General features: G+C 42.0%; 1 protein-coding gene across 1 annotated transcript in view; it reads left to right on the top strand.

The window, feature by feature from the left end:
- plcb1l (phospholipase C beta 1-like) overlaps positions 1 to 19,046 on the top strand; it is a 96,372-nt gene that overhangs the window by 53,758 nt on the left and 23,568 nt on the right. Inside the window, exons 5-13 of the mRNA XM_070926091.1 lie at positions 193 to 272; positions 2,615 to 2,668; positions 4,387 to 4,462; positions 6,106 to 6,206; positions 6,981 to 7,147; positions 11,780 to 11,926; positions 13,176 to 13,333; positions 15,292 to 15,374; positions 15,657 to 15,741. Of these exons, the coding sequence (XP_070782192.1) occupies positions 193 to 272; positions 2,615 to 2,668; positions 4,387 to 4,462; positions 6,106 to 6,206; positions 6,981 to 7,147; positions 11,780 to 11,926; positions 13,176 to 13,333; positions 15,292 to 15,374; positions 15,657 to 15,741 (951 nt within the window). The remainder of the gene's footprint in view (positions 1 to 192; positions 273 to 2,614; positions 2,669 to 4,386; positions 4,463 to 6,105; positions 6,207 to 6,980; positions 7,148 to 11,779; positions 11,927 to 13,175; positions 13,334 to 15,291; positions 15,375 to 15,656; positions 15,742 to 19,046) is intronic.

The raw sequence follows: 19,046 nt of genomic DNA on the forward strand, positions 1-19,046 counted from the left end.
CAGACATGCAGGTGAGTGATAATGAAGACAAAATAGGAACAATTAATTTGTTAATATTGCGGGATTTGGCTGGTTGCTCTAATGACAAAAGTTCATTAGAATTATGAAAAGGCCATTTAACAATAATGTGATCAGTATCTCAACTTCCTTATTTTTTTATGTGTGTGTGTGTCTGTGTTTTATTTACTGCAGGAATGGGCGGAAGAGCTGTTCAACCTGGCATCTAACCTCTTGCTACAGAACATGTCCAGAGAGGCCTGCCTTGAGAAAGTGTACGTGATCCACACAAACACACACGCAAGCAGTCACACAAAATATGTAAATCCACAAGCCCCAAGATAAATATGAAAATCAGGTCTGCTAGAAACAAAAATATGTCAGTCGTCACAAGCGTCACATCAGGTGTGTACTGTATTTTACATAAACAGAAGCAGCAGGAAAAAGCAATGAGGCATCTTCTGTAAAAGAGGCATTTGACTGAGTGTAGTGCCTAAACCTTGCAGCACACACACAGATGCCTTTATGCATACACCATGGTACATATGGGCTGTACTGTACTGACACACAAGCAGGAGGTAAGAAGTTGCTTTTCACAACTCCACAAGGCAGCCTGAGGGTTTGAGTTTATAAAGGTCACTTCACCTCACATCAATGGAGAGAGAAAGCAGACAGGAAGGAAGAAGGAGGATAAATAAAACAGCTGGAAATATGTATGAGTTCATGAACCTGACTCTGTGCGTCTCAGTTGGCTTATCCGCTTCTCAGTGCAAGAGTGCATATGTAACAGCATGTACGCGTGTGAGCGTGCATTCATTTGGTGCTGTAGCCTATATTTTTGTTGCATTAATGACCTAAGGACAGACCTGTGTCCGTAGATCCTTGAACAGGTCTGATTGCTGACCTGCACTTGTGGAGGTGTAAAAATGTTGCCAGTAAGACATTTTTTATCATCAATCGCCCTCACACCACCTCTGATCTTGTGTAGTAACTGCATCTAACGGCTGACAGAACCACGTTCGTATTGATCTGATCAGAGCCCACACAGTGATCTATAGTTCACAGCTGATTTATGTGTGCAGTGGGTGACTGAGTGAAGCTCATGCGGCGCGAACGTAAATATGAATCTGCCGCATTGTCTTGAGAGAACATGCCAGGTGACAACTCCCAGCTGTCTGATGTTTATCAGTGAACAGAAGCCATTAGCTCGCACCCCTGAGGAGGATAATTGACTTATGAGACAATAAAAGTGGCCATCGACCACATAGCACACAGAGACTTGAATAGAGTTGAATAGAGCAGGTTTCACAGTCACGCTGGTTGCTCGCAGCGGAAGTTTTTGTGCACCGCTTGCTTACAAATAAGGCGATTCTCTGTCATACCACCACTACAGCATGAGGAGACCTGATTCATGTACTTATGCTGGTGGTTAACTCTCATCGCTAGCTCTTAAGGCCGTCATACATTTTTCGGGGTCAGCATAGACGGGCAACTTTCACAGCGACGGGAAACAACACACAACCCAGCATGTCCTCAAGTGGCTGCTTGCTATAAGATGTACTTCTTAGATCAATGCAATTGTGCTGAGGCCACTTCTTGTATTATGTTGCCTTGAGCATCAATTATTAGGGTTAGAACTGCATGTTTTACAATGGGATAGCCCGTGACTATGCTAGAAAAAGCAAGTGGATGTGCAGATATAAGTATTTGTATTACAGTCGATGAAATGGAACCTGACCTTCTCGGTTTAGCATTAACTAGAGAGAGAGATTAGAAACAGAAGGGAGAAAGCGAAAGTGAGTAGTACAACAGAAAAGGACACAGATGCAAGTAATCTGTTGTCCCCTACTCGTCTTAATGAATAATACAGGCAGTTGTAAGGAAGATGAGGGAATCAAGAAACACCTCACTGTTCCCTCCTTTCTCCTGAGCCTTTCATCCTTTCCTTTTTTAAAAACCAACCTTATGTAGCTTTAGTGACGTCAGCTGTTGTCAACTAGCTCTTTCTCTGCCAACACTCAATGTTTTTCACTTCACATTTCCCTCCTTTTTAAAGAAAAAAACAGCTCAATCAAAACCCAGTCTAGCCCCCCCCGTTAACCACTACAGTCATCGGTGACTTTGCCCGTGGCAGCCATCCTGCCCTATGAAGTGGACACTGTAATGGATATTAATTATTAGCCAGCAGCCACTTAAAGCCCAGCCTGTAATGATGGCTCCTGTTTCAGCTAAGCTATTTATAGCTCAGGCTACAAGCTGCCTGTGTTGCTGCTGCATGGCTCTGTGCTGCCAATGCAAGACTTCCAGGGATTAGCCACAATTCAAACCTGTCATGTAAACACAGCCAAATATCCATGGTGGTGCACAAAGAGCTGCACACATCCAGCCAGCCGCGTTATAGAGACACAAGTGTGTGTTTCGCCACAGCGATGCATGTACAGTCATATGAACGTGCACACTCGCTCATAGACAGATATGGCAAATGGTTATGGACATGTACGCCAGTCACACACTCAAGAAAACACACACACAGAAATTCAATTTCAGCAAGTACATAACTCACACAGACAAACTGCTGATTTCACGTTGTGTAAGGTGTTTGCTCTGTCCAACGCAGATACACTCGGCTGAAGCTGCAGCTCAACCCTGAGGGGCGAATCCCCGTCAAGAAGTAAGTCTCTCTGACTCATCCTTCTCTCCCCTGCCACCTCGCTGCTCTTTTGATCAATACGCAGCTTCCTCTCCCTTCTCTTGTTGCTATCAGCATGTATATGCTTCAGTATACACACATTCTCTGCGTATATGTGTGCATTTATTAGACTATGTTACCCCTCCCTTCTGTCGTCTTTCATTCTTTCCACGACTCTTCAGCTCTGCGGTAAAATTTGCTCCATTGTGTCCACCACTGCTCTTACTCTATCTGTAAAGAGCCCATCCTTATTGGTTTGTGCGTGTGTGTGTTATGTCTATATGTGAAGTAGCATGCCCTGGGTAAGCCCCATTTATATGTCTCACTAACTTCAGCTCAGGATGTGCCATGTGTGTGAAAATTTCAGTTTTGTGAATTTCAGTTTCACTTATCTGGGAGTTTGTCATCAGCTCTTTGAAAATCCAACTCTCTCCATCGCCATTAGTCAAGTTGAGCTTTCAGGCAGGCAACAGTGAACTTCAGCGATAACCTCCCACAGAGCCGTGGAGGAAAACAGTGGGTGTCAACACAGAGAGGCAGAGAGACACTCCTTGCCGTTTAGGGAATTAACCTCCTAGCTGGGAGGACATGTCAGCTTGACTAATGTCAGCTTGACTCTGCTCTCCCACTGAGCATACAGTGTGCGCTCATGGATCTGCACAGGCATACCTCTGCATGTAATTAAAACAGGCTACGGCCAGCGGAAACAGACCTAAACAGCCAGCAGTAGCTGGAACGATAGTGGAGTTCATTGCAGTAAATCTCATTTATTATCTATATACACTAGACTATAACAGAGGACAGTCGTCCAACCACACAGAAGCACTGTCTCTCTCTGCACTCAAAATGACTGATGAGGCATATTGTCAGTGTCCACTGAAAACCGTGTTTTTCCAAAGCTGAAAAAAAACAAAACATTGGAATATCTGAAAAATGCAGAGTCACAAAGCTGAAAACAGGGCTGTTTTTCTCAGCTCATGATGCTTTGGAGATGCATGGCCTTCACAGGAAGGAAATCATATGATGGTTAGTTATGTGTTGTGAAGTTGGAAACATTTTATCTGCATGTCTTTTGTTTATTTACACAAGACAAAAACCTAGTTTTGCAACTAGTGAGATAAGATGTGTACGGTCTAAGAAACTGATAAAGATAATGGTAATGGTCATTGTAATGGTAATGATAATGATGAGAAGAAATGACAGCCGTACAACTTTTTGTGCACATCTTGGTAAACATATTTGAGGTTATATTGTTATAAATAGTTTTCACCTTTGTAGATCTATATCAATATACGCTTTTGTATCAGTATACTATTTAAAAAAGCTCTCTGTGTAATGAAATATAATTCAACAGCACCAGAAACTACAGCCTCCAAAGAAAGTTGAGTCAACATTTTCATCCAGGCATTTTCTTTGTCTCATTTTTGTCTATTAATCCATAAATTTCCCTGCAGTTTGTGGTTGTATTCTCTCCTAACAACCATACGTTGCACTCTTTTTAGTTTCAGTTTTTCCCTCTAACCTTTGTACTGTTTGCTGCTGCTACAAGGGAACTTTCTCGCAGGATATCCTTAATGCGTATCAATTAAAAGCCGCAATGAATTCATCAGTTTGACACACTCTCATTCATAGGGAAGCCCACTCTCTCTCTGTAGGATTTTCTGTACTACTCATGAGGGTGTGTTTTTGTTTCCCTACAGTATCTTCAGGATGTTCTCAGCAGACAGGAAGCGAGTGGAGACGGCCCTGGAAAACTGTAACCTCCCTTCTGGCAGAGTGAGACACCAAAATACTGAAACTCCTTTTTCAGTGTTACTTTATCCTCATATTTCCGCCGTCTCTGAACCTGCTCCCTCCTTCTCTGCCCCTCTTTCTTATCTTAGTCTCCGAGCTCTTTCATCTTCTCCATCCATCCATCTCCTCGTCTGTCCTCTCACCATTCAGCTCATTCTCTATTCTCCTGAAACAGCAGCCGATAGCTGCTTTGCTCATTTGTTTGGAGTCTTATTTTCTGGGTGTCTGCATGGCTTCCCACTCAGAACTGATTTAGCCTTGGTTGTAATGAAACAAATAGACCCAGTGGGAGCAATAAAGATGACAAAAGCTGTTTTATCTTTACCTCTCTCAGTTATCACTAGAGAGAAGCTGCCCCCTCATGCATAGATGTGTAAACAGTCCCCCAACACAGCAAATAAGCTCTGTATTCCAGCAGTAGCAAGCAATTTGCATGTTTGGAAGTGGGAAAATGCTGTTTAATGCAGTTCTGAACACATGCTGAAACATATGCACATACAGTAGGGCAGACACAAGGTAGCTGTAATGAATGGCTTCTAAATACAATCAGAATGAACACATACACAGAAATACAAACGCATACACACACACACACACACACACACACACACAGTATGCAACAAGCAAGCACCAAGCTATACATAATTAGCATTCAGAGAGCAGGAGGTAAGAACGTGTTGCCGTATGACGGTCTGGTGGGATTTACTGTTGTTCCAACGCACAGGTAATTACAGCTAAACGGTAGTGCTGTTAATCCCTCAAAGACACACACACACACACACTCACAGGCAAAAGCGCATACACGACGGAGTTCACACCAAGGTCTTTAAAGTGACTCACTGAGTTTCGGTGGGGCTTGACCTGCGTCCCTCCTCCCTCCATGCATCCTCCCTCATCTTCTTTTCTCTGGCTCCTCTCTAAGAGTGTTTGGTTCTGCTCTGTTTCTTGGCTGGCACAATGCTACTGCCTGCTGCTGAGCGCACTGTGTCTTTATCAGACCTGTTTGGCTCTGATAGCTCTATAAGGAGCCCTCGTGGCCACAGCTTTTTTTTTTTGATTGTGTAAGTCTAGGTGCAAATTCATCTTTTGTTAATTATATGCCGTTGAAATGTATGCCCGTGTCATCACTTCTAGAGGGGTGACCAGAGATTGGGGTCAGCTATAGAACATCCCATTGCATGAAAGACGTGTATTGCTTATAGACATCAGTCGGGTGGATAGATGTTTAGTCAAATGAAAGTCTGCACTGCAAAACTTGTATAGAGCACACTAATGGCGGGCTCAACTTCAAATAAGATTTTCTATACACGTGAATGGGCTCATTGTGTGCAAACTATTCAGTTGCCTCGAAGTTGTGAAGTTGTAGCACCCACGCGCTACACTGACAATATAATTGAACACATTTATTTCACATATATTCAGTTTAAGCAATAAAGGCATCCATATTTAGGTGCCAATACTGTAAATATTTGATAATAGTATTTCCTAGCACAGCAGTCCTAGTGGATTGCAGTTCTGAGCCTACAGATGCTATAGATTTGTAGTTATTATTGTAGTGTCTCTACCTACTAGGCGACCTGCTGCCCCATGATTTTATGTGACCATATTGCTGTTGTCTGCTGCAGAATGACTCCATCCCTCAGGAAGATTTCACTCCAGAGGTCTACAACATGTTCCTGAGCAACATCTGCCCCAGATCCGAGCTGGACCACATCTTCTCTGACGTGTAAGAACCATGTTTCTAATCTCTGTTGCATTTGCCTTTTTAAAAAGTCTGTCAGGAAGTAAGCATCTTTTCAACCTCAGAAGAATACAGTAAAAAAGAAAAACTTGAAACAATGTGAGAGTGATTAATTTGATATCATTTTTTTCACAGCCATCTGTTGCTCTTTTAAAACTGGCAGCTAGAATAATGGCTGCCATCCTTGATGGGGCGATATGGCTTTGCAGGTTTAAGACACCTGCTTTTACTCATTAGAGTCATCAAAACACAGACAGGCATCATCATTAGCACTTAATTAGTACAGGAAAGTGTGTTGCAATGGCCCTGGTTGTGGTCCTCGAGCCTGGCATTGTGGCCCCTGGTGCTGCAGAAGCAGAGCTGCCCCTTGGCCTAGAGGGACTCAGACCATCAGCCGAGGCAGCATGCCAGCACGACTGGGGTCACTCCAAGTCACAGATTTTAATCACAGTTAAGTGAGATGGCATGAGAGCCAGGAGGATAACAGGATGATAATTTACAGGCTCAGAACAGGCTCAGATATGAAAGACGGTTTAATCAAATCTCATAATTTACTCAACACAGCATTTAATCCTCTGCTCCTTTGCGCGTCTGTTGCTCTCCCTCGCCACATCTCTTCACCGCTTTAATTATCGCTCCTCTCCTCCATCATCTTCTCCACATTTCATGTTCTTCTGTGCCCTCTTCTCACTTAGTAACCCACCCATGTTTTCTCAACTTCTCCCTTTTTGTATTCCCTCTCCTATCCTCTCTTTTCAGGGGGGCTAAGAGTCGTCCATACCTCACTGTGGAGCAGATGACGGAGTTTATTAACAGTAAACAGCGAGACCCTCGTCTGAACGAGATACTCTACCCTCCTCTCAAACCAGAACAGGTCCAGGTGCTGGTGGACAAATATGAGCCCAATGCTTCACTGGCACAGAAAGGTCAGTGGCTCAAATGTCTCTCAGTACAAACACAGGCACAATATAATGCTTATATGTACACAAAAACACACATACGACACAGTCAACACCAACTTCTCATACATAAAATAACTTGCTCATAAAGTCATTTTTCGTGATTAATATATGTTTATGTAAACAAAAGAGCGGTTGTGTTTTGTAGTAAAACATTTTGGAAAACACTTTCACATTTGACCCAGACATACTCAACCTCTTTCAACCCTACTCCACCTGCCTCAAACCCTCTACTCCAGCCCCCTCCATCACAATAAATTTGGCAGGGGTGTTACCATAGCAACGCTCACAAAGTGAGGGGACGTAGTGGGGTGCCAGAGAACGGAATGTTATAAGTCTGTAAATACCACGCACACACACACACACACACACACACCACCACCAAAATGTTTCACCTACTCCAAACACTGCCAAGATGAACAGAGGACAGTCCCTGCCATTTTATATACAAGAATGGGATTACATGAGTAGAATCCTTGAGTGGAGAGAGAGCGAGTGTGTGAAAGAGAGAGAGAGTGAAAAGATAGAGAGAGGTGTGAGTTTGCGCTTCAGGAGAGCTTGAACAAATAGCAAGTGGCAAGTGGAGTGCAGCACTGAACTTATGTGGCACTGCTGGACACAAATTCAAATATATGTACACAAACACTGTTAGGGAGTCATATATGTCTTTCTCTTTACTTTCACAGTATTTTACTGCTCTTTACTTTTCTTCTTAGTATAATTCACACATTTTTTTTGTCTCTTACTGTAAAGTTTCCAGTTTCCAAAAATAAAAACAGTCTGATCCATAAAATGAGCACAGACCAATGATTTGAGGGTTAGTTATAATTATGGCTTAGAGAGCTCAGTGCACTGCAACTTAAAGCCATAGTTCAATATTATGGAAAATATGCTTATTCGCTTCGTGGCGGAGAGTTAGAGAAGTTTCATACCACTCTTGTATCTGTCTAATATAAGGCTACAGCCAGCAGGTGGTTAGCTTAGCTTAGCTTAGCTTAGCACAAAGACTAGAAACAGGGGGAAACAACTAGCCTGGCTCTGTCCCAAGGTAACAAAACCTGCCCACCAGCTCCTCTAAAGCTCTCTAATTACCATGTTATGTCTTGTTTTTTGTGTGTAAGTGCATGTTATGTGGGGGTTATGTGCTGGACTGTTTCTTGGCTGGCAGTTGCCAGGCAACCAGTGTTAGTTTGGCAACTTGTAGGCTAGTGTTTCTGTATTTGCTTTTGTTGTAGTGCATTCCTGTATTCTGCGTATGTGTTGTCAAATTGTTGAATGTGTGTCGACTCTGCCATTGTATAGTACCATAGGTAGCAGCATCAATCTACATGTTAAAACTTAATATCCAAACAACAGGAATAAAATAATAATCAACATCCCAAAACTGCATGTGTAAAAGTAAATTAACAGGCAGTAGTATAATAGCAGTAGCGCAGTATTTGACGAACAGGAGTGGCACAGAATAATTCATGAACAACCAAGATGGATGAGCATAGGGAGTCCAACACTCCTGGACATGTCGTGCTTTTATGTCGTCTGAAGTGTCTGTGAACAGAGAGCTGCCAAAACTGGAGAACCTCCCACTCCAGATATCAGGCATCAAGGTCTGGTGTGTGCCAATGCAAATTTTATCTCTGCTGGAAAGCGTGTTATACAAGTGTGCCAGAATGGGTGACTTACTTAACACCGTGTTCTGTTTATTTTCAAGCAAATCACTGGGTTGTTTTTCCCCCCATCCACCCGTTATACTAAACCATCTAAAGGGTTGTAGTCAGGACCACTTGTACTGTAATTTATTTTCTTATATATGGACTATTTTGAGTTCCACAAGAGTTAAAGATCTGTGTGTACAAACATTTAAACGAATGGGACTTATTGATGACGTGACATATGTCGTCAGCTTCCAAATCAATACTAGATCTGAGTTGGCCAAAAATACACTTTATACCTTTTATTCAACTCCTTCCAAGTCTTCCCTCCATATATTATATGAGTCTGGACAGACATGGATGTAAACTGCAAGTTGACTTGTTGGCAGAGGCATACTACCGTGGGGCAGTAATTCTAGTTACTGATTACACTGAACCTAAATTGACCTCAACTGACTCAAGCAGAGCATGAGTGCCGCTTTAATAAACTCTCTTGAGTAAAGTGCCTACTTTACTTTTTTTTCAAATGTGTGACAAAATGAACCACAGGCGTCTAAATTAGATCAAATCATTCTTTAAACCATATCCAAATATCCAGTTTGACCACCCTGTGTTTGACTCTGATCACAGTGATGTGCTCGTACTGTGATGTTGTGGTTTCAGCCTGTCCCAGGCTCTCTGGAAGCGTGCCCTTCTCTGTCCCAGTGACAGATTTCCCCATGTGAAGTATTTATCTAGCCGGAGGAAGTGCTGCCATCTGCTCTGCAGAGGGGTCCAGACCTCCACATGCTACCTTCACAAACACTCATGCACACATATACACACACTTTTCCTCTCTCAAGGACACTCATACATGCATATATAAATGGACATGGGTGGCTTTGTGCATACTAAGCGAGTGCTTTTACATAGCACTGAAAAAGCATCATGTGGATGCATATAGTAAATATGCGTAAATGCATATGGTGCCTTAGGTCTCCCTCAAAATAGCCTGTGTAATTTAGGAAGAGGAATGGGTGAACAGTTGATTTTTTGCTCACTCTCTATGTCGCACTTTCTCTTTCTCTATTTCCAGCTTGGATTTTGTGAATATTATACCCCCCATTCATCTCGTCAGTGCTCTATCATTGTCTGTGACTACTTTAGTCTGTGCTCACGCAAGCGTTCCAACATATAAAATAAATAATAAATAAATAAAATGCTAAATGAAGCAAGACACTTCCAGAGTGGATGGTGGCGTATCATCGCATATTCATCTTCAGTGATTGTAGAGAGGAAGCTCTTTGTCAGATTTTCTTTGTCAGGTTTGTGTCTCTTATTTCACAGGTTATCATTAGATTTAGAATACATTTACACAGCGATTTCATCTCAACTCAACAGAGTCCTTATTGTGGCCAAAGTTTTTTATTTAACTTGAATGATCCCTTTTATGCACCCTTCCTCTCAGATCTAACTCCACCTTTCAAGCCTCACCTTTGGAATGACACCTGTAGGTTCTCAGTCAAGGACACCTCTAATCCCAGCCATGTTAACACAATTTTTCCCTGTTTGACCTACAAATGTCTTGGGAACTGAGGAAATTCTGTGTCTATTTCGGTGTGAGTGTGAGTGGTACAGAGGTTAGGCCTCAGCCTGGCAAAGGGAGGCCCTGGCAGTCAGCAGGGAGTAAGACGCTGAGTGCGACTGAGCTCACATGTCACAGACAGCAGCCAGCGTTAATTAGTCCAGCAACTCTGCAGAGGGCGGCACCGCATTAATTAGCATAAAGTGGCCGGAGGGACCTGCTGCACCCGTCGAGCTTGCATCATTTAGCATATTTAGCATAACGTCAAGTCAGTGTGTGTGTATGTGGGTGGAGGAGGTTGCAAGTGTCCTGGTTTCGCCTTGAGCACGTCTTATATGTTGTACCAAATTGAATCCATGCAGGTGTGGTGTGTGATGTGTATGGTAATGTGTATGGACATTTTAATCTTGGATGATTGGAGATGTGAGCTTCTCTTCTGCTGCTTATTATTTATTCAGCGCTGAAGACATGAGCTCTGTGATGACAGTAAAAAGGCAAAGCTTAACATAAGTGACCTTGACAAACAATCAAAACAAGGAAAGAACTACGTCAAGGGCAGTTCAGCTTTTTCAGATCCCTGTATGACTAATAATGGTCAATAGCAATGCTAAAGGAAAGCTAGTGGAGCCTGAAATATAGAAAATCACGTATGTATTGTAAACTACCTGTGAAAACGGGAGATTTTTTATGCATTTATCCACCTAGACACCGTAAATATTTCTAATGAAGGCTAATATCTGACAGTATACACCCACAGTAAAATGTAAGAAACTGAAACACTGAGGCACAGGCTTTAAGGATTAACCACAAAGGCTTTCGGCAAACAGAGAATTAGGGTTCCGGCTAAATTAAACTACTACTGTAATCTTGATGTTAATTAGTGATTATGAACATTTTTGTCTTCCAACTGCTTATTTGAATACACCTGCAGAATGTGTACGTCTGTCAATACTTTACGACTCCCCTACCATGTCTGTGGCTCTCAGCCCCAGGCCCATTTATTGCATACATACTGAGGATGTACATCTTTAAAGAAGGCGAGATCGTTTTCTAAAACAGCTTGGCACTGCAGTTTTTCAGTTACTCAAACAAGAGTAAATCGTGCATTTACTCTTGCAGTGCAACAGTGTGTCTCACTGATGCATTTTTAATAGATTTTAGACAACAATGGAGCTCTATGGCACTGAGGAATAAGGCTTTATCAGGCTTTGGCTAAAGAGACAATACTTATTATTAGATAAATGAATTGTTGGTGTTTGTCTTTTCATGGGATTTGTTGACAGTAAGAAAAATAAAGAGTATCATCAGACTTTGGAGTTCAGGTTCCTGTCTGGACTTGAAAAAAAAGTTTTTGAACATATCATTTCGACTAACGTGTTCCTGCAGGTCAGATCTCAGTGGAAGGCTTTGCCCGGTATCTGAATGGAGAGGAGAACACCATCATCCCCCCGGAGAAGCTGGACCAGAGCGAAGACATGACCCTTCCCCTCTCCCACTATTTCATCAACTCCTCACACAACACATACCTCACAGGTACGCACATACATCGAGGCACAAGTCAAAAGCTTGTTTTGTATGTAAGCTATGCCTGTCTCTCTGTCTGGTTTGCCCTCACGTACTACCACTCAACTTGATTTTCCTCCTGACTGATTGCACATGCGCATCCTTTATTCTTCTACGCATGAACAAATCACTCTTTCATTTACAAATACAATTGTGGTTGCACAAGTGAATACATCCAACTTTATATCTCGCAGGTCAGTCAATCAAACGCGGCGGTGCATATGAGGCCCCATTTCTTGCGTTACCTCTCAAGAGGTTATCCAATCAAGTCATGCTATGAGACTCAATTCATTGATATTCATGAGTTAAATATTTCTTTAGACTGGTAGTCACAGTAACTGGCTCCAGGCAGTGCGCAAGCATGGCAGGCACAATACAGAGGCCATTTTCTCTTCAATGGATATTATAATTCATCTATTCAAATCTATTCTGGGGGGAACTGGAGAGCATTGAATCCTTCAAGTGGATCAAATTTCTCCAGCGATGGAAAAAATGGAATGTCTGTAAGAGGCCAGCCTCATAGCCTGCGAAATGAAGAAATGAGAAAAACAAACAACGGGTCCTTGATTCTCTCCTCACGAGCAGTTTTTCTTTATGTATTTTCATGACACATTGTGATATTTTTGTAGGCAACGGAGAGAGTGTGGCAATGCAGAATGATTTTGCAGTATTTATGTTTCACCAGGAAACATACTCACAAGATAATTACTGTCAGAAGCTCGTACACCTCATTCATTCATCTTGATGTATTTCATGTTATTGATCCATGGTAAATTAAAGCAATGTTTTATGCAGTGTACAACACATGAACTAATTTAGTTAGAAAAACCGTGTTTCCCTAAGGGGTTTGGATTAGGATGTCTATCTAAAGAAAGAGGGAGAAGACAAATGAAAAAAGGAGGAAATTAATGATGCCAACTGTGAGAAGTGAGAACACAGATCTGCCTCTCACTTTAACATAGTTCCCACCATGTTGCAGGAAAGCATGCTGCTAATGTGAAGAGATAATTGCTTTGCTAATGGTGACAGGGTGATGGGATTTGCCTGCTTCAGATAACGTCTATTGTGTTGTTTTTACTACATGCTAGCAACTAATGCGGTTAATGAGCTCTTGAAAAGTGGGAGGACATGCTTTTGTCGGAATCCTGGTACTTTTGGGATCAATATAACAGTTACCTGAAGTGGTGTGTTTGTGTGTGTTTTTCTTGCTTACGTGCAGCCGGCCAGCTCGCAGGGAACTCCTCAGTCGAGATGTACAAGCAGGTTCTTCTGTCAGGGTGCCGCTGCATTGAACTGGACTGCTGGAAGGGTCGCACCACAGAAGAAGAGCCTGTCATCACTCACGGCTTCACCATGACAACTGAAATCTCCTTCAAGGTAACACGAGGAGAACAGAGTGATAGCGATATAGGCGAGGGGTTGGGTGGGCGGGTTGGGGACTGCAGGCTGAAACGTCTTTTTGTGAGGATACACTTTAATGTCTTTGTCTACAGCCACACAGAGGAGGGTTCTGGGTAAACAGACCCCTCGGACAGATGATGTAATCCACATGTTGTACACATGATCCACTCACTGGATCAAATACTGATTACTATTAAGTTGGGCCAACACCCACATTTCTAGGTTGATTTCCCATCGATTCTATTGAATAAGCATGACTTTGTCCCCTAGTCAAGTGTTTCGGCAGCCATCTACGTGAATATCTGTACTCTTGCACCAAAATGCAAAAGCTTGTTACAGACTAAAGAAGTGAAGCAAATTAAAAGAGAACGGTCCAGTAGCTTAGATGAATATGCCTTCATCGTCAGATGGTTAATTTTATGTTTGTGGCTTTAATCCTTGAGATTTCAGTCCTGGTTCATTTGACTGCAGTGGTTACTGGTGGTAACAGCAAGTGTAATTCAATAGTACAGCACTTGAGCAGCTACTTTGTCAGAAATACCCACACAGCGCAAATTCTTTTCCACCCAAGCCTTGCAAGATGGATGTAGGCAATCGGAATCCAGTGCGAGAATGGCGAACTCCGCCACTACCAACAAAAGCTACTATATAGAGAGGTAATAACTGAATGTAAATGCAGTGAATGGCTATTGCAGAAAAAATGCTGACCATAAATAGTATAAAATTGGGTTTGATTTCATTAAGGATTATAATTTAAATATCGTAAACAGCAGGGAATAAAACACACAGACAGATACGCAGTCAGACACAGAAGATAAAAGTAAGTATGGAGGAAAGCAGAGTTGGATAAGAAGTGGGAAAACAGAAAGTGGGACACGCATGCAGCAGATGGCAAATTGAAAGGGACAGGGACACACTGAATGGCCCTAAACTGAAGCACTGAGGGGGCGCTTAATGGAAATCTCAAAAGATGAGAAGACAAAGAGAAAAAAAAATGCATTTATAGGAGGAGCAGGGTGTGAAAGTCTAAGGGCAGAGTAGGTGTCAGGAGAGAAAGAAGAAAGAGAGAAGTGGGTGGATTGATTGATAGGGGAAATTTAGATCTAATGAGAGTAACAAAAGAAGTAGAACAAGCTTAATGGCATTAGTCTGAGAGTGAAATACAAAAAGAGAAGAGTTGTGAAAGACAGCATGGAAGAGAGCTACAGATGGAGAGGGTTGAGTTACAGAAGATTTTTATTGGAGGAGATGGAGCAAATGGAAATGAAGGCATTAACTGAACTGACACCGTTGTTAATGATGGTGTAATTGACTTAGACAATCAGTGGCTTAGAAATCCGATATCAAATGTTGAACCGTCTTCACTGGAGTTGAGCGCTGACACCACTTCACGGCTCAACTCCCGTTTCCGTAAACATATTCATGCTGAAATTTGTGGGACATGAATGACTGAGCACACACTTTGCAGGAGTCACATTATTAACCAGAAAATGTACCATCGTGCACACACGCACACTTCAGCATCAGTGGCCAATGCACCATAACGCCAAGCAGCCAGACAACATGTTGCATTTGGAACAAGGCGGAGTGTAATTTATTTGTTGTGCTACTGATAAACTATCTTCCTATCTTATCACTCTTGCTCTCTCCTACGGTTATTGATTTCAACAGTTTTGGGCATGTTCTCTCGGGGAGGCTCTCAGGCATTCTGGGAAATGTAGGGAATCATATCATTGTAAATGGATGTGATTCCTGTCGGTGTACGAGCTCAAGGGTGATTAGAAATGACAGCATATTATCGCATAAACCAACGGTGACATTCATTGTTTTGAAAGTGCATTACTCAAATAACAATAACAACATTCTGCCCTGGGTGTGTGTATTCAACATAATATATATTATAAATTCTTTTTCTTCTCTGTTTGTGTTTTTAGGAGGTGATCGAGGCTATAGCAGAGTGTGCCTTCAAGACCTCGCCCTTCCCCATCATCCTGTCCTTTGAGAACCACGTGGACTCGTAAGTCAGCAGATCATTTCAAGTCAGGGGTGCAAAAGTCTACAGTGTGATTGTTGTCCTGATTGATCAGTACTGTCTTAACATCAATAGGCCCAATCAGCCATTTCATTTGTATCAACTGTGTAAATATTTGCAAAGCTTTAGGGAGAGCATTCTCATTGGTTGTTTTGGCTCCAAGGTGCTTCTTAGGAGGAGCATACTTATTCAGTGTATATTGATATTTCGCAGAGAAACCATGATGTGTGATGTGTGTGTCTGTGTTTGTGTGTGATGACTCCCCAGACCAAAGCAGCAGGCTAAGATGGCAGAGTACTGCCGGTCAATATTTGGAGACGCATTACTGACAGAACCTCTGGAGAAATATCCTGTGAGTACATAAGATGCTCCAACACACACAACCTACAAACACACACATGTGTGCATGTGCTCACACACACATAGACACTGGTCTCTCTATTGCTCTCTCTTTTTGTAACACGCACACACAGATACATATGACATGGCCTGCAGCGAGGGATTCAGCAGATATCACACAGATGAGTGCACCAAAGAAGTGTCCTTGAACACTGCTTGCTCAGCATGCCACCCATACAGATATACATTCAGGAGGCAAAAAGCCACAACTTATTGCATGCTCACATGTATACACATATCTATATTCATTCATTTGTTCACATACACTACTATTTCTCTGTATTTAGGTCGCCTTTTCCTCCCTCCTTCTCCATCTTTCTTACAAACAGCAACATATCGACATGTCCTCTAGCACCTGTCAAAATGTGTTGTCACAGTTTTTCCTCTTTATGTCACTCCAGGTACACTTGTAAATGGCCTCCTAGGCTTTATCTCTTTTTCTCTCTCTCTCTCTCTCTCTCTCTCTCTCCAGTTTTCATTCTCATTTTCAGCCACAGACACACACATACCTGTGGCAAATTACGTGCCATGGAAGCCAACTTTCAATGATTCATCCCGCAGTCATTTTTTATTCCTCTGCATCACCTCTCTGTTATCACGGGAGAGACTGCAAACAACAGCCGTGTAAGATTAAACGGAAGTGTTTTACGCTGTAATCTAAACGTGGCTTTTCTTGGCAGCCCTTTATCTGTCTCTCCTCTGTTGCCATGGCTACCAGTCAAAAGCTTGCTTCGTCTCTTTGTGGCCAAACTCTTTTTTCCCCCCCAAAGGCGTCTTTGTGTGACGCAGGCACTTACGTGAGGCAAATGCAGACACTTGTCGCACAAACTCACACACTCAGGCACCTGTCAAAGTGTCTGGTGCACACATGAAAAACACATATACAATGCTGCACACATATGTGCTTTAACATAGCACTTAGTCCTTGCACGTTATTCGCCAGGGATGTCTTGTCTCTGTTGGTGTAACACTACAGAGCAGCTTAAGTTCCCAGCAGCCTTCTGACTGGATTTGACATTGAAGTATTATCAGGGGGAAGCCTTTCGAGTGGAGTGGCAGAGGGAAGGAGAGGGAGAGAGATATGAGGAGACAGACACCAAGGGAGAAGTTAGAGAGGGAGACAGAAAGAGAAAGTACCGTCAAGGAATCAGATTTCTACCACTGAGCATGTAATAACTGGGAAAGGTGAGTGCAATGACAATCACTCCCCTCTGGCACTGAGACAGCCGTGTATACAGCGTAGCGAATGGGATATCACCGTTAGTGCATAGGAGCCGGGGCAGATAGGGCAATATAGCTCGATTGGCTCCAGCTGAGCCTAAGGTGAGAATAAAGAGGATTACAGTTTTCTTAGAAATTCGAGCTCAACCTCAATCTCCACTCTAAGAAACTGTCATTCGTGGTGAATAGGAGAGACTGATGACAATGTTTTGGGGGGGGTTTTCAATTAAACTGAGAACAGTCTGCTCTTTCCCAAAAAGAAATTAGCTGAAATTACTTAAAAATTGGATTCGCCATGATCATGTTTTCTTGTTTGTTGGCTCTCATCGCTGCTTTCATTATGCTGCTTTCAGGCTGTATTGCCAAAATATATGAAATATAATGGGAAATGAAGCTATTTTTCTTGTAGTTTGTTCAATCTTGTTGAGGCTTAGTTTTAAGCTGCGGAAAGAGCAGAACTGGCAAAGTGAGATGTACTCGCACATATAAAGCAGGCATGATTGAGAATAAGAGAAGAACAAGCATAAGCTGTTGGAGTTAGTGTAACGAGCAACAACAACATTCCACCAATTTAACATGATACACAAAGACTTCATGACTCCATCACAGTCCGTGCACTTAATGCCAGCCATGCAGCACCCCTCCTAGTCTTCTACTTGTATTCATACAGCATACAGTTGTGCAAACAAGAATACTTTCTAAAATGGGTTTGAAAATGGAGAGTCTTGCAAGACGTGCTTGCACAGGTTCAAAGTTCAGTAAAGGTGAACCTTGTCCTGATTATATCTGTTATATATTTTATTATTGAATCATTATGACTGATGCTTTCATGTGTAAGCAGCATTTTTGCAGTTGTAGTTGGAGCTAATTTTAGCTACTACACATACTGGTAGTTTGATCTTGAAGTTGATATTATATATTAGATTTTGCAAAATCTCAGTATACAATGTAAATTTGAAGCTGTGAAATAAATGTAGTGTAGCAAGTACAAGTACCTAAAAATTGTACTTAAGTAAATGTACTTAGTTACATTCTGGTTAGATGTCAGAGCTTGAAAGTGATGAGAAGTGTGTTTAGAGCATTTTCTGCTTATATTGATGCCGTGTTTTCACTCCCTTATTACAATTGAGCAAAAAAAAAAAAAAAAAAGTTTGGGGATTTGGGGAAAAAAGCTTAATTGAATCCATCCAGCCAAATTGTAGTTTAGTCAAACAGGTTTAGTGCTGTGCGTTTGAGTGCAGTCAGGATTACATGTCACATCCAGTCTTGTACTGGTTCCATTCAAGTGGAAGTGTTTGAGTGAAGCCAAGGCAAACAGGACGTCTAATCTTTATTTTATCACTTCCCAACAACAGCAGTAGAAAGGTGTAGATGGATGTGTTTGGCAGCTGGGAAAGTGTTTTTTTTGGACAGACAGTCTTGGCTTAAGTTTGGTGTATGAATCATTGTTTCCCTGCTCTTCAAAGAAGTCAAATAAGAGAAACAAGCGCTTTAAAGTTTGGTTATGTTTATAGCTGATAAGTTGTAAACTCTGTGGTTGTGAGTGTATGTGTGTCTATTCAACATCGCTGCTGACTTTCTCGATAATGCATTATTAATATCCCTAAACACTGTGATCCAAAAGCAGTGTACCCCATAAATAAATCAGAGATCTGCCTACTTCTAGCCAGCTCTCTTGAGAGGGCGAATGTTTGTGTTTAACGCTCAGTTTCCCCCCAGGAAGCTGATTTTAATGTTGAAAGTGTAAACTTTTCAGCTGTTACATCAACAGAGTTTGTAATGCTCAGTGCCATCCTTGTGGTCACTAACAAGCTCGACTCAGCAGAATTCTTCCATAGTGAATTTTGAGCAGACTAAGATTTTTTTTTCTAAAACTGGCATGAATTTACATTTTAAATGACTCTCTCCTGTAAACAACTTCAGTATTTTCTTACAGTAATTAGCTAATTTGTCTCCAAACTTCTGTTAAATATGACTGAAATGAAGTAATCTCCAGCCTCACAGCGACAATTTGGAACTTGATAACATCTGTTTTTA

The sequence above is a fragment of the Enoplosus armatus genome, chromosome 19 (assembly GCF_043641665.1).
Source record: "Enoplosus armatus isolate fEnoArm2 chromosome 19, fEnoArm2.hap1, whole genome shotgun sequence".
Taxonomy (NCBI): Eukaryota; Metazoa; Chordata; class Actinopteri; order Centrarchiformes; family Enoplosidae; genus Enoplosus; species Enoplosus armatus.